Source organism: Hemiscyllium ocellatum, chromosome 8 (assembly GCF_020745735.1).
Source record: "Hemiscyllium ocellatum isolate sHemOce1 chromosome 8, sHemOce1.pat.X.cur, whole genome shotgun sequence".
Classification (NCBI taxonomy): Eukaryota; Metazoa; Chordata; class Chondrichthyes; order Orectolobiformes; family Hemiscylliidae; genus Hemiscyllium; species Hemiscyllium ocellatum.
In genome coordinates this window covers 99,952,160-99,968,162 of record NC_083408.1, presented here as the reverse complement: position 1 = coordinate 99,968,162, position 16,003 = coordinate 99,952,160, and the positions used below count along the sequence as shown (strand labels likewise).

The 16,003-nt window shown below is 41.1% G+C and overlaps 1 protein-coding gene across 2 annotated transcripts in view; it reads right to left on the bottom strand.

Annotated features, from left to right (window-relative positions):
• Window positions 1-16,003, bottom strand: part of fbln5 (fibulin 5) — a 93,032-nt gene that overhangs the window by 56,321 nt on the left and 20,708 nt on the right. For both annotated transcript variants that reach the window (XM_060829385.1, XM_060829386.1), the window contains exon 4: window positions 13,928-14,194. In XM_060829385.1, the coding sequence (XP_060685368.1) occupies window positions 13,928-14,194 (267 nt within the window). The remainder of the gene's footprint in view (window positions 1-13,927; window positions 14,195-16,003) is intronic.

The window sequence follows — 16,003 nt, the reverse complement described above, 5'->3', positions numbered from 1 at the left end:
AAATCGGAACACCTGGAGGAAACCCACACAGACACGGGGAGAATGTGCAAAACTCCACACAGTTGCCTGAGGCTGAAAATGAATCCGGGTGCTGTGAGGCAGCAGTGCTAACCACTGAGCCACCATGCTGCCCATTCGAGTATTTACCTTTTCCTTTCATGTTTCCAGTGTCTACAGTATTTTGCTTTTGTGTGGAGCTATTAAGTGATGTTAGAAATTGGCAATAAATTCACAATACATCAATGCTGCACCATTCTCAATTGTCTTGAGGATTCTACTCTCTTAAAGTCAGTTCTACCACTATTGTCCCTGGTAGCAATGAGATCTAATCCAAACTAAGCCAACATCAGCCCAAATTGGCAGAAGTCTGAGCCGAACTTGATCTGGTGGTGGTGAGTATACACCTAGATATTTCATTGCCAGCTTAAATTCCAAATTCTTTTAAATGGAATGCAAATTCTCAATATAACATGGTGAGATTTGAACTCAGGATCTCTGGATCTTTAGTTGAGGCCTCTATTGTTTGTTGTCTAGGGGCACTTACATATTTTTCAGTGTCTGAAAGCTGAAAAATACCTTCAAGTTGCTGTTTCCAGTGGTGGTGTGTGTTTTATGTTTGCAGTGCTTCAGTTCCAGGTCTGCTGTCCTTGCCAAGTGGCAAAGACAGGTAAATTCAGGGTAGGACAGCACTTTCTGAAGGTGAATGAAAAGTGAGTTCCTTCAAATGCATGCCAAACATACCCATCAGATGGGAAGGGGGCTGCAAAAATAATTTCAGAAAACTCTGCACTGACTGGCTGCAATATCGTTGAACATAAATAACAAATCTGAGAGAGGGAGTAATTCCAAGGATGTTTGTTCAACCCATGGACAAATGAATCACTCAACGAGGAAAGGATGGTGCATGAATGGCAGTTTTTTCCACTCATGTGGACATGAGCATCCATGATTGGCCAGTTATTACTGCCCATCCCTGGTTGTCCTTGGTGGTGGTGAACTACCTTCTTGAACTGCACTCCATGTGCTGTAGGTAGAACTACAATGCCATTAGGGAGGGAATTCCAGAATTTTGACCCAGTGACAGTGAAGGAACGATGATATATTTCCAAGTCAGGATTGTGAATTTGACTGAAGAGTCTATTTCTGTGCTGTACATCTCTATGACTCTATAACTCTTATGAGTGGCAAGGACAGGAACTTGGTAGTTTTGGATTTGGAAGGTTCTGTCCAGGGATCTTTTGCATACTGTAGATAGTACACAAATTGCTACGGAGCATCAGTGATGGAGGGAGTGGATACTTATGGATGAGATGCCAATCAAGCGGGTTGCTTTGTCCTGGATGATGTCAAGCTTCTTGAGTGTTGTTGGTGCTGCACTTGTCATAGAAAATTCATCAGTATTCCATCACACTCCTGATTTGTACTTTGTAGATGGAGGGCAGCCCTGGAGTCAGAAGGTGAGTTACTTACTGCTGTCAATGGCAACCTTCTGATCAATGGTAACCCCTGCATGGCACATTCAGAGTGGAAAAAAAGTTACAAATGCTGGAAGTCAGAAACAAATATCAAAATTTTTGGAGAAACTCAGCAGGTCTGGCAGCATCAGTGGAGAGAAAGCAGAGTTAACATTTCAGGTACAGAGACCCTGCTTCAGAACCAATGAGAGCTGAGAAAAGATTGGTAAATATCCTAAAGTGAGTGAGGTGAGAATGGGGAGGAGTAAACAATAGGTGGATGTGGACCTCACATTGAGAGAAACATGGATGGGAAGACAAGGGAATTGGTAAAGGTCAGCCTGGGAGAATGAATAGCTATGGTTAGGGACTGTTAATGGCTGATAAATGTGTTTGTGGTAGCAACCCATGTGATGACAAGGCCTGGTGTGTAGGGTTTGGAGTTAGGACATGGAAGAAGATGCTCAGGCCCTAAAATTGTTGAACTCGATATTGAAAGCCAACAGTTGCAGGGTCTCCAAGCGGAAAATGAGGTACTGTTCTTCCAGTTTGCTCTGACCTCCACTGGAGCATTGTAACAAGCCCAAGACAGAGATATTAGCCAGGGAAAATGGCGGGTGAAGCAGCAGATAAACGTAGGTGTTCTGAAAAATGGTCGCCCAGTCTGCACTTCATCTCCCCAGTGTAGAGCAGTGAATGTAATAGACTAGACAATTGAAGTGTAGGTATTGAGAGGTCTTGCACTTTGGAAAAAAGAATAAAAGCATAGACTACTTTCTAAACAGTGAGAAAATTCGTAAAGCCAAAGTACAAAGGGATCTGGGAGTGCTAGTCACGGATTCTCTAAAGGTAAACATGCAGGTTGAGTCTGTGATTAAGAAAGCGAATGCAATGCTGTCACTTATCTCAAGAGGGTTGGAATATAAAAGCACCGTTGTGCTACTGAGACTTTATAAAGTTCTGGTTAGGCCCCATTTGGAGTACTGTGTCCAGTTTTGGTCCCCACACCTCAGGAAGGACATACTGGCACTGGAACGTGTCCAGCGGAGATTCACACAGATGATCCCTGGAATGGTTGGTCTAACATACGAGGAATGGCTGAGGATCCTGGGATTGTATACATTGGAGTTTAGAAGATTAAGGGGAGACTTAATAGAAACTTACAAGATAATACATGGCTTGGAAAGGGTCGACGCTAGGAAATTGTTTCCGTTAGGCGAGGAGACTAGGACCCGTGGACACAGCTTTAAAATTAGAGGGGGTCAATTCAGAACAGAAATGCGGAGACATTTCTTCAGCCAGAGAGTGGTGGGCCTGTGGAATTCATTGCTGCAGAGTGCAGTGGAGGCCGGGATGCTAAATGTCTTCAAGGCCGAGATTGATAGGTTCTTGATGTCTCGAGGAATTAAGGGCTACGGGGAGAATGCGGGTAAGTGGAGTTGAAATGCCCATCAGCCATGATTGAATGGCGGAGTGGAATCGATGGGCTGAATGGCCTTACTTCCACTCCTATTCCGTATGGTCTTATGGTCTTATTGCCAACAAAGCAGACCAGCTGAAACCCCAGAGTTTGCTCCTTGTGTGGAAGTTAAGACTAAGTCAGCAGCACCTGACAGTTCTGTTTGATGCAAATCAAAGGGGCAGTAACTCTCCTCTGCACTTCACAAAAAAAAATATGTCCAAAGTGCAAGACCTCTCAATACCTACACTTCAGCCCATAGCTTCTTAGAGTCTCTTCAGTTCTATTGCCTGTGGAACTGATCTGTTTAATGACACAATAGTGCATGCGGTCCTATGTTTTGCATATTAAAAGAGTCACCCCCTTTCAAACTGGTACTAACTTACGTTGTCAGGCATGATATCACAAGAAATAGGAGCTGGAGTAAGTCATTTGACCCTTCAAATCAACTCTGCAATTTAATAAGATCATGGCTGATTTTGTATCTCAATATTAGCAATCTCGAACTGAGGCCAGTTTTGATTAGGGAAAATAGACATTATTCTCTTCTTTCAATTAACCTTCCTGTGCAACGTTGCAAGGCAATATTAATTTGCCATTTTGTATGAGATGATGATTATTCACTCTGTTGCAGCACACATTAATATTTTTCACAAAGGGCTTCTTTATCTTATCAATGCAGTATGCAACAATCCAAAACTCATTTATTTTCAGCAAACATTCTGCCCAGAGTCTGAATAAAAGATCTCATCGTTGACAACAAAATCCAGGCATTCCTGCTCACATGCCACAGATCAGCAAAGCTGGTTAATGCCAGCAGCATGCATGAATTATTTGCTCTTTCATACTTGCGTTAACCTCATCATAGTTGGTGGATTGTTTATTGTCTGTGTTATAAAGAAAAATGTCTGGAATTATGCAAGCATATGAGGGCATGTTGTCCAGCTTTCATTCCTATTAAGTTCCCCAGCCCGACCATCCAATGAGATCTTAACGTTGCACCATTCCTCGCCCTTTGTGCATACCTGAAGTTCACTGCATCATTGCTGGCAGTTGTACATTGAGCCCAAGTTGGTATGAATGACTGAGTGACTGAATAAATGAGTGATTTGCGAGCTTTGTGGGCGGCACGGTGGCACAGTGGTTAGCACTGCTGTCTCACAGCGCCTGAGACCTGGGTTCAATTCCCGACTCAGGCGACTGACTGTGTGGAGTTTGCACGTTCTCCCTGTGTCTGCGTGGGTTTCCTCCGGGTGCTTTGGTTTCCTCCCACAGTCCAAAGATGTGCGCGTTAGGTGAATTGCCCATGCTAAATTGCCTGTAGTGTTAGGTAAGGGGTAAATGTAGGGATATGGGTGGGTGGCAGGTCGGTGTGGACTTGTTGGGCCAAAGGGCCTGTTTCCACACTGTAAGTAATCTAATCTAACCTTATTGTCAGGTTCAAGAACTCTTACTATTATAAAGTCTACAGGGTCAAGACAGTACAGAAGAAGGGAGTTAGCTCATTGAGTTCATGCTGGCTAGCTATCAAACAGTCCAATCAGTCCCATTCTCCACTCTATCCATGTAACCCTGGAAGTTTATTCCCTTCAAGTGCTCATCCAATTTCCTTCTGCACTCATTCGCCATTTCTATTCCTGACATTTTCACAGGGAGAATGTCATGAGCACTCGATGTGTAAAGTAAGTTCTCTCTCTCATCCTACTTTTGACTCTTCAGTACTAAACTTTAAATCCACAGTCACCGGATTCAAAATGTTATCTGTGCTTTCTTCCTCCAAATGCTACCAGACCTGCTGAGTTTCACCAGCAATTTCTGTTTTGTTTCAGAGACTCTAGTATCCACAGTTCTTTGTTTTATTTAAATCCACATTTCTGCAGTCTTTATACCAGCTGCTTATCTAACCCTGTCATATTCTTGCACACGTCTGTCAAACCTCCCCTCAATATATGTGCTCCAAAGAGGGCCACCAAAACTCCTTTCAACCCTGGAGTCATTCAGGTCAATCTCCTTCTCAATGTCTCATGGATTCTCATATCAGTCTTTATGTGTGGTGATCAGAACTGGATGCAATGTTCCAGTTCTGGCCTAGCATAGCTTCACAAAGGTTCAACATTCACTTAATATCTCTTGACGAATCCCAAGATCGCACATGCTTTTCTCACAGTGCTATCAATTCATCCTTCCACCTTCAAAAATCTACAGACATGAAACCTAAAGTCTACATCCCTGTCATCTTTACTGTCTCTGTGCAGACCTCCAAGGTCAGTGCACAGCAATGACTGCAAGAACTGAAAGTCAATGTGTTGGCATCAATCAGCATGCACAGGCCCTCTGCATAATTTGGAGGGAACATAACCTGAGATCCCTCTGTTCCTGCATATTCTTTAGAACTGCACCAATGGGTTTATTTTGCCTCCCTATTTCTCTGCTGACAAACATTAAATGTTTTCTTCGCTAGCAGATAAAGGGATTTATGAAATCCACTCTTGTCTATGGGGAGTCCAGTTTTCCTTAAAGATATGAATAATAGTCATAGAGTCATGAAGGTCTACAGCATCAAACAAAAAGTCTCTTTGGCCCATCGATTCTGCACCAACTAATTATTCTAATCCTATTTTCCAGCCCTATCCCCATAGTCTCATATGTCTTGACTTCACAAGTGTATATGTAAATACTTCTTAACATGATGAGGGATTCTTCCTCTAACATCCCTTTACAGATTGAAGTTCCAAATTTCCACCACCCTCTGGGTGAAAAACATTTTGCTCACATTTCTAAACTTCCTGCCTGTTATCCTAAGTCTATATACCCTGGTCATGATTCCTCACCAAAAGAGAAAAGTTCCCTATTTATGCCACTATTAATTTTATACATCTCAATCATGTCCCTCCCACAGTCTTCTGTCTTCCAACTCAAATCTATGGGCAGTACAGTGGCTCAGTGGTTAGCATTGCTGCCTCACAGCACCAGGGACCTGAGCTGAATTCCAGCCTCAGGCAACCGTCTGGGTGGAGTTTACACATTCTCCCTGTGTCTGTGTGGGGTTCCTCTGGGTGCTCTGGTTCCCTCCCACAGTCCAAAGATGTGCAGGTCAGGTGCATTAGGTGAAAGTGAGGGCTGTAGATCAGAATCAAGATTAGTGATGCTGGAAAAACACAGCATTTGAGGAGTAGGAAAATTGACATATTGAATTTTTTTAAATTGGCACCTGGCTTCAGTGGTGTAGAGGTCTGTGCAGCAAACTACCACTGCACCCTCTTTATCCCCTGGTTTGATGTGCTTTTCAAACACCACTAATCTTGAGGTCAGGTGAATTGGCCATGCTAAATTGTCCATAGTGTTAGGTGCATTAGTCAGAGGGAAATGGGTCTAAGATTTGTTATTTTTCGGAGGGTCGGTCTGGACTTGTTGGGCCAAATGGCCTGTTTCTACTCTGTAGCGATCTAATCTAATCTATCTATTTACTCTTCATAATGAAAATTTTCCAGTCCAGACAACACCTTAGTATATCTCCACCTTACCGTCTCCAGATCAATCACATCTCTCCTATATTACAGATTCCAGAACTGCACACAATACTCTAGCTGTGGCCTAACTTACTTTTTATACAATTCCAACATAACTTATCTATTCTTAAAAATCTATGCCTCAGCTAATAAAGACAAGTATCCTATATGCCATCTCAATCACTTTCTCTACTTGTCCTGTTACCTTAAGGGATTGGTGGACATGCACACACGGTCCCTCTGATGTTCATTGATAGCAATAGTCCTACAATTCATCGTGTACTCCCTTGCCTTGTTTGGCCTGCCCAATTGCATCATCTCACATTTCTCCAGGCTGAATTTATTTGCCACTGATCAACCCATCTTTTTCTGCTATAATCTAAGGTTATTCTTATTATTTATCACCTACCAATTTTTGTATCATCTGTAAATGTACTGATCAACCTCTTAGTTCAAGTCTCATTCTTTTATACAAACCACAAATAGCAAGTGCTTCAACACTGATCCCTGTAGGATCCCACTGGATACAGGCTTCCAGTCACAAAAATACTCTTCAACATCATCTTCTGCTTCCCACCACTCAGCCAATTCTGGAGCCAATAAGCTAAAATTCCTTGGATCCTGTGGGCTCTTACCTTCGCTATCAGTCTCCATGCAGGACCTTATCAAAAGTCTTGCTGAAGTCCAAGTGGACCACGTCAAATGCAATGCCTTCATTAACATACCTTATATACCTCTTCGAAAAATTCAATCCAGTCAGATGTGACTTCCCCTTAACAAAGCTTGCCTCTCCGAGTGCAGATTAATTCTGTCTCTCAACATTCCTTCCAAAAGTTTGCCCACTACCAAGGTGAGACCAGCCAACTGCAGTTTCCAGGTTTATCCCTTGCACCCTTCTTGGATAATAGTACATCAGCTGTTCTCCAGTCCTGTAACACCTCTCCTGTGGCCAGGGAAGAATTGGAAATTATTGCCGACACCCCTGTTATTTCCTGCCTTCCCTCGCTCATCAACCAGGGGTACATTTCATCTGGCCCCGGATACTTATCTGCTTTTAAGGCTGTCAGCAGTGTGGTATGAAAGGTGTCATGTTATTCTGTACTGTTATAGAAAAATAAAGGGCATGGAAATCATTTGGATGGAAATTGTTCTGTAGGCCTCCAATTTCACAGGCAGGGTGCGCATTTCCAACTGGACATTCTCCAACTGCCACATTGAATAAAACGGTTGTGAAGCCACTATCAAAAATCTTAATCACTAATCAGCGGTTGTGCTCTCTGCCAGTTCAAAAATGGGCACTGCAGAATTGCTAGGCCAAGAATTATTTCTTTGCAGCCAGGTTTATTAATTGATAGAGCTCCATATTACCTTTTATACAGCGATGTTAGTGCTGCAAGTTGGCAGAAAGCACACTGCTTTAGCCTTGCTGGCACCTTTACAGCAAGTTCAACAAATCCTAATCAGTACCCATATGTGCCAATTTGTGGCTAGCCTTTCCCACAAAGAAAGTTAGATTGTTGAATGAATTAAAATACAGTGCTCAAGTTTCAAAGAACAAATAGAGTTTTATGGGAGTGTAAAGTAAAGATTGCAACTCAGCACTTTTCTATCATTTCTCCACACTAACCTATTTCTAATGTAAATGAAAAAGCGATGGGATATATCATGGGCTGGCAACTCAAAGTTATCTGTTTTATACTATGGGATAAAGTCAAGATCAACCCACACTACCCTCACATCTATCCAGTCATACAAAATGTAGACATAGAAAATTACCTTCATTTTTTTCAGATGTGGACATCATGGAGGAGAAATGCATTCAGATGGTGCTGTGTAATTGGCACGATATCAATCTACAAGTTAATCTAAAATTTAATTGATTTACGCATCTCAGTACAAGATGGCCAATACTAACTCACATTTTATATATTCCATCTTGTATACCTTCAGAGAATTTAGTAAAGGCCCCCATCTTAGATACAAGGACACCTACTCCTAATCAGTGTGACAAGAATATTCTCACAACTAATTGTCTGTCCAAATAACACATACCAATATGTTATCTTCAAATCAACAAATTGTTGGTTGAGGAACATTGTCATACTAACCTGGAGCAAATAAAAATATCATCCAAAAGGCAACAATACATAAAATGAATTTCAACCTGGCTAGGTAGAGAGTGTTAAATGCTCTGCATATTTAGAACAGAACCAGTTATGCATACTCAATAGGTTACATACCTATTAAACTTTACTGAATATAGCAAGATTGTCTTATTGTGGCAGACGTCTTAATATTTAATATTTTCATATATTAAAACACACTTGGCTGTTCAAGAGACGGAACATAGAACATAGAACATAGAACATTACAGCGCAGTACAGGCCCTTCAGCCCTCGATGTTGCGCCGACCGGTCATACCAATCTGAAGCCCATCTAACCTACACTATTCCATGTACGTCCATATGTTTGTCCAATGATGACTTAAATGCACTTAAAGTTGGTGAATCTACTACCATTCCAGGCAAAGCATTCCATATATTAACTACTCTCTGAGTAAAGAAACTACCTCTGACATCTGTCCTATATCTATCACCCCTCAATTTAAAGCTATGCCCCCTCATACTCGCCATCACCATACTTGGAAAAAAGGCTGTCCCTGTCCACCCTATCTAACCCTCTGATTATCTTATGTGTCTCTATTAAGTCACCTCTCAACCTTCTTCTCTCTAATGAAAACAGCCTCAAGTCCCTCAACCTTTCCTCATAAGACCTTCCCTCCATACCAGGCAACAGCCTAGTAAATCTCCTCTGCACCCTTTCCAAAACTTCCACCTCCTTCTTATAATGTGGTGACCAGAACTATACACAATACTCCAACTGCAGCCACACCAGAGTTTTGTACAGCTGTAGCATAACCTCATGGTTCCGGAACTCGATCCCTCTATTAATAAAAGCTAAAACACTGTATGCCTTCTTAACAACCCTGTCAACCTGGGTGGCAACTTTCAAGGATCTGTGTACCTAGACACCGAGATCTCTCTGCTCATCTATACTACCAAGAATCTTACCATTAGCCCAGTACTTTGCATTCTGGTTACTCCGACCAAAGTGAATCACCTCACACTTGTCCGCATTAAATTCCATTTGCCATCTCGCAGCCCAGCCCTGCAGCTTATTAAGGATCAGCAAAGAAAGAACAGCCTTCCCAGTGAATTTGCACCAACAAATCATCAGTTAGAGTAAACAGCACAGATATAGAGTCATACAGCATGGAAATAGACCCTTTACTCAAACTAGTCTGAGCCAAACAGAATCCCAAACTAAACTAGTCCCACCTGCCTGCTCCTAGCCCATATCCCTCCAAACATTTGCTAGTCATGTACTTATACAAATGCCTTTTAAAAATTGTAATCGTACCCACATCCACCATTTCCTCAGGATGTTCGTTCCACATGTGAACCACCTCTATGTAAACAAAATTACCCTTATATATTTGTTAAACATCTCTCTTCTCACCTTAAAATTGTGCCTTCTAGTCTTGAAATCCCCCATCCTAGGGAAAAGACTACCATTAACTCTATCTATACCCTTCATCAATTTATAAACTTCTGTAAGGTCGCCTCTAACCTCCTATGCTCCAGTGAAAAAGTCCCAGCCTTTATTTATAACTCACACCCTATACTGTAAAGTACATAGACTAGCTGTAGCACGTGTTTAACTCACATTCCTCTGACAGTCTCTGAAAAAGTCACTACATTTTGTTTTAGTCCATTCATTGGATGTGGACATCACTGACTGGGATAGAATTTATTTCCCGTTCCTAACTGCCCTTGAGAAGCCACTGACCATTCCCAATCCCATTGCAGGACCCTTTCTCCTAATGACATCCATTTTCAGCAAGATTTACATGTATTGTGACCTGGCATGCATGCACCCTAATGTCTTGAGAGTCTTCAAAGGAAGAAAACTAAAAGATTGATCAAAATTATCAAGAGCAAGCTTTGAATCTGTTATTGTAATGGCATATCAAAAATAAAAACACCAACACATGTAGACACAGAAAGGTTTTGCCTTCTGGCATTCTGACCTACCTTTACATCTCAAATGCCATCACTAAAAATACATTATATGGATTTTGGGAACTTGCTGCTGTATAAATTGGCTGTTTTGCTTCTATTTTACACATTACAATGGAACACTTAGAAGGTACTTCATTGTCTTTTAAATTGTTATGGATGAACCTAAGGTTGTGAACACTACGACAGTATGCGAATGCACAACCTGTCTTTATTAATGCTTACAACTTCTATTGAGAACTAAAAGATGTGTTAATACCACTACTTCCCAAGCCCTGTATACCACATCACCAGGTGAGGTAAGGCAAGGTGTATGAGGTGAGGTGGGGTAGGGGGAAAAGTTCAAAGCAAATTCGTAGATTCACTAAAGATGGCCATCAGCAAAGGTAAAATGAAATAGTTTTTGGAGCGTAATTCTTCATCTAAATTCCATATCGATATTGTTCAATCAGTTTTGAGAATACAAAGTTTGGTAAAACAGAATCAGAGAATTGTAATACACATAAGGATACTATTCACTCCTTCTTGTTGGTACTGGTTCTCTGAATGAGCAAATCACCCAGGGCCCCTCATTCACTGTCTTCCCATAGCTTTACACTTGCTTCCTTATCAGATAACAATCCACCTTTCTCCTGAATGCTTCAGTTGAATCTATCTTTGTCATGTTCTCAAATAGTGCATTCCAGATCATAACTACTCATTGAGTGGCAATGCTTTTCTTCATATCTCTATTTTTTTTAACTGTATATTAATTGAAATCTGTGACTGCTTGTTCCCTATCCTTCCATCAACAGTTTTCTATTTTCCCTATCTACACTGTTCAGACATTTCATTATTTTGAATACACTGATCAAATTTTCTCTCAACGTTCTCTTCTTCAAGGAACATGGTCGCCACTTCTCCAGTCCATCTATATAACTGACGTTTCCTTGCAGCCTATCTGATGTGAAATTCTTTTCTCAATCACAGTAAAACAGTCACTTGACAAGAGTGTGAAAATTAGGTATGAATGGAATATAGAGCTGCACAAACAATAGGTATAATTTTACTTACTTCCAGTTCAAAAGCTGGATCCAGACTTATTAATTATCTTGAAACACAATGAGATTGTAAAAAAGACTGAATGCCTTTTAGCAAAGATCATCTCAATACCAAGACATGCCACTCCCATTCTAATTCAGTACCTTGCAGACTATTCATTTGTATGAAACCAATACCAGCAGTTAAAGAAGAAGATCTACCACCAGCTTCTTAGGAATGGGCCATTAATGTTGAGCATTTAAATATCATTAGCTATGTTTATCAATGTGACAGAAATAAAATGTCCATGCGGCTACTTTTGTTCTATAAATGAATACTAAATCGTTAAAATTGCTGCATTTCTTTCATTCTTACTGGAAGAAATTATGTACAAACAACAAAACAGTTTGCTGTACAAACAGTCATTGTGCCATGAACAAAAAGGAAATATAAACAAGCAATTAAATCAATCTCAGTTTTCCCCAACTCCTGACACAGCCCGGCAGAGTACAAAGTTCTACAGAACCCAATTGTTTTCCCAGTATCTTCTGAGGAAAGAAACCTATCATACACACCCAACTGACCTACATATAACTATAATCCACATCAACAGAAATGCTTTGAAACTACATTTGACTAATGGTGCACAGGATCATTGGGAGTACTGTAGTGTGTTAGTTAAATGAATGGAATAGCAACCCAGAGGCTTGGATTTGTAGCCAAATTAAGACATCAGGTTAAAAGTCTCACTATTGCAGTTGTGGAGTTTAAAATTAGTTAAATAGATTAGATTACATTACAGTGTGGAAACAGGCCCTTCGGCCCAACAAGTCCACACCGACTAGCCGAAGCGTAACCCACCCATACCCCTACATTTACCCCTTACCTAACACTACGGGGAATTTAGATAAAGTAGGTAAATCTAGATAAACTAGTATCAGTAATACTGAGCATGGAACCACTGGATTATCATTAGAAGCCCATATGGTTCACTAATGTCATTTGGAGAAGGAAATCTGTCACTGTTGCCCAGTATGGCATGAAGAAGGCCTCAGAACTACAGCAAAATCATTGAATTTTAGTTGCCCTCTGATGTGGCCCAGCAATCCACTCTGTTGTATTCAAGAAGACAACTCATCAGTATCAGTTAAATAGTTAGTTAAAATAATCTCATTTTATAACCATTAATGTGTAGATACATACAACAAATAAATATGATCTGTTTTACATTCTTCCAAAGGAACCTTTGGAAAGGATCCGTGTTCGATTCCAGCCTTGGGCAACTGTTTGCACATTCTCCTCATGTCTGCATGGGTTTCCTCCAGGTGGTCTAGTTTCCTCCCACAATCCAAAGATGTGCCCATAGTGTTCAAGGATGTGTAAGTTAGGTGCATAAGACGTAAATATAGAGTAATATGATAGGGGAATGGGTCTGCATGGGCTACTCTTCTGGGAGTCGTTGTGGACTTGTTGGGCCAAAGGGCCTGTTTCCACACTGTAGGGATTCTATGATTCTTCTCTTTCATCACAGAATCTAAAGGCCAATGGAATATCACTAGAAATCGATTTCTCTGCTGTTTCACATCAAAAACCATCCCAGGTATTAATTATTCTCTGCTAGAAAAGTCTTTTCCTGACATCAGTCCTCAACTTTTGTTTTGCTTTGACTGCATGAATCTTTCTCATCCAATTGAATATTTTATACAACTCAATCTTTTACATCCCATCATGGCCAAAATGTCCAAATGCTGAATACCCAAAGGCACCAGATAGTCACGTTATACTTAAGGTCTTGTAAGTATATCTGCAGAGGGAGAGATGTCTCTCAGCACATTTTCAATGGACACCCAGGAGCTGAGACAGTAATGGATAGAATCCTGTGATTTTATAATTGATCTAAACCATCAGAGCTCAATGACTATTGCTGAGTGCAGTAAGTGTGTGCTTGGGATGAGTGCTGGTCATAAAATATATCTTCAAAGAATTTGGGAACAAAAGACAATCAATGCCAACCAGGTTATTTACCTTCATTTTAAATCCTCCTAATTTCAATGTCATTAGCTACTCAGATATCTTCACTTTTATCCTCTCCCTACATCATGATGTAAAAAGGCTGCACAATTTGTGTGTGTGTGTGTGTGTGTGTGTGTGTGTGTGTGTGTGTGTGTGTGTGTGTGTGTGTGTGTGTGTGTGATATATATATATATAAAATACATCAAATCATTCATTTTGCATCAAGCTCTTCTATATTAGGCTTGCCAGTTCAATAGAGGGTGTTAAAATATCTTAAAAAAAAGCAAATATACAACTTTTTTCTTTCCAGATTGAACAAACAGGATAGATCAAGGTGGGAGCAAAAGAGCAAGGTGATTTTTGCAGTCCTTTATGAATAAAGCAGCAACATACCCACACAGTTGTTATTCTCATCCAGGGTGTAGCCAAAACGACAGACCAGAGATCTCGGTGGAATAGGATACCTGGGTATTGAGGCTGGTTGGTAGACAGAAGTTTCGGTGCGCCCGTTCGATGAAGATGCAGGGTACGTGGGATTAGATGGTCCATTTGCCAGGACGAGAGCAGCAGTCCTTGGCAAGCACAAGTATCCTCCATTGTGATTGATGCATCTCATGTCCCCTTTACAGGCATCCGGGATGGTTTGACACTCATTAATATCTGTGGAAATTTAAAGGAAAAGAACAATTGATCAGTCATGTTACCTTCTTTACCTGGCTCAAGGATTTCCTTTCCCTCAGTAGCCATTTTTTTTGAGTCATTGAGTGGACAGCACAATGAGATCTTTCTCTCTCCCTCTTCAAAGGTAAAATGAGCAATGGACCAGACTGCCATCATAGTGTGTGAGATGTTGTGATGCACAGGGAGACCTTAGTAGCATAACCACACCCTTCTACAAGTGCTGCACTGTCAGAATGACACTCATTGATCGTGATGATAAATTACAGTCACTTTTTCAGATTCAGATGGCAGTTAAAAATTCTATGGCACTGTGTGGACGAACAATTGGCTTGTGAGTTGGTCAACATTCCCCCTTCAATTTATTACCCCTGTGCTGGCTCTGTGGCAGCAATTTTGCCTCTCACTCCAAAATGGATGATTGCAAGCCTGATTTTCTTTCTGAGACTGCAGCACATAATGCAGCCAAAATGCACAGTTACTGCCTTTGCTGTTTGAATTCGTGTATTGCTGGACATCGGAGTGCATCTGGGAAAATTAACAAACAGTGAAATTCACAACTAATCTTGGAGGAACTGTTGGGCTAAGTTCACAGCACAGAATCAGATAAGTTAATTGTTGTTTTAAGTCTGTCCTAGAGAAAGGCTGCTGTAGTGGGTACAGGGGATTCTTTCTTGATTATATGTTTTTGGAGATAAGTCTCTTGATTAAACTTAAAATATAAGCCATTGCTATTAATTTAACCTGTGGCAGTGTTTGTAGAGGAATAAGATGGTGTTATTTTCTGGGTCTGTAGATTGTGAAGGAGGAAAAATGGCCTTTGTACTGATATGTACTTCTTGTCAGATGTGGAAATTTAAAGAGAGTTTAAGGGTTACTGTGGGTTATATCTGCCATAAATGCTGTTGGATGAGAATCTTATCAGATCAAATGGATCGGTTGGAGAGACAAATAGAAGTGATGAGGAATTTGCAACAGCAACAGTATGTGATGGATGGCAGTTATAGAAAGGGGGGAAAGTCTCAGATACAGTCACATAGATGGGTTAACTCCAGGAAGGGTAAGAGAGGTAGGCAACTAGAGCAGGAGTCTTTTGTGGATATACCCATTTCAAACAGGTATGCTGTTTTGGAAAATGTAGGGGGTGATGGATTCTCAGGGAACGTAACACAAACAGCCAAGTTTCTGGTATTGAGACTGGCTCTAATGCAACGAGGGGTACGTCGGCTTCCAAGAGATCAATTGTGTTAGGGGATTCTGTAGTCAGAGGTACAGACAGACGTTTCTGTGGCCAGCAGAGAAAAAGCAGAATGGTGTGTTGTTTCCCTCGTGCCTGGATCAAGGATGTCTCAGAGAGGGTGCAGAATGTTCTCACGGGGGAGAGGGGAGCAGGAGATCATTGTCCACATTGGAACCAATGACATTGGAAGGGAAAAGGTTGAGACTCTGAAGGGAGATTACAGAGAGTTAGGTAGAAATTTAAAAAGGAGATCCTCAAGGGTAGTAATATCTGGATTACTCCCAATGCTATGCTAGTGAAGGCAGGAATAGGAGGATAGAGCAGATGAATGCATGGCTGAGGAGCTGGTGTATGGGAGAAGGATTCACATTTTTGGATTATTGGAATCTCTTTTGGGGTAGAAGTGACCTGTACAAGAAGGACAGATTGCATCTAAATTGGAAGGCGACAAATATACTGGCAGGGAAATTTGCTAGAACTGCTTGGGAGGATTTAAACTAGTAAGGGGGGGGAGGTGGGACCCAGGGAGGTAGTGAGGAAAGAGATCGATC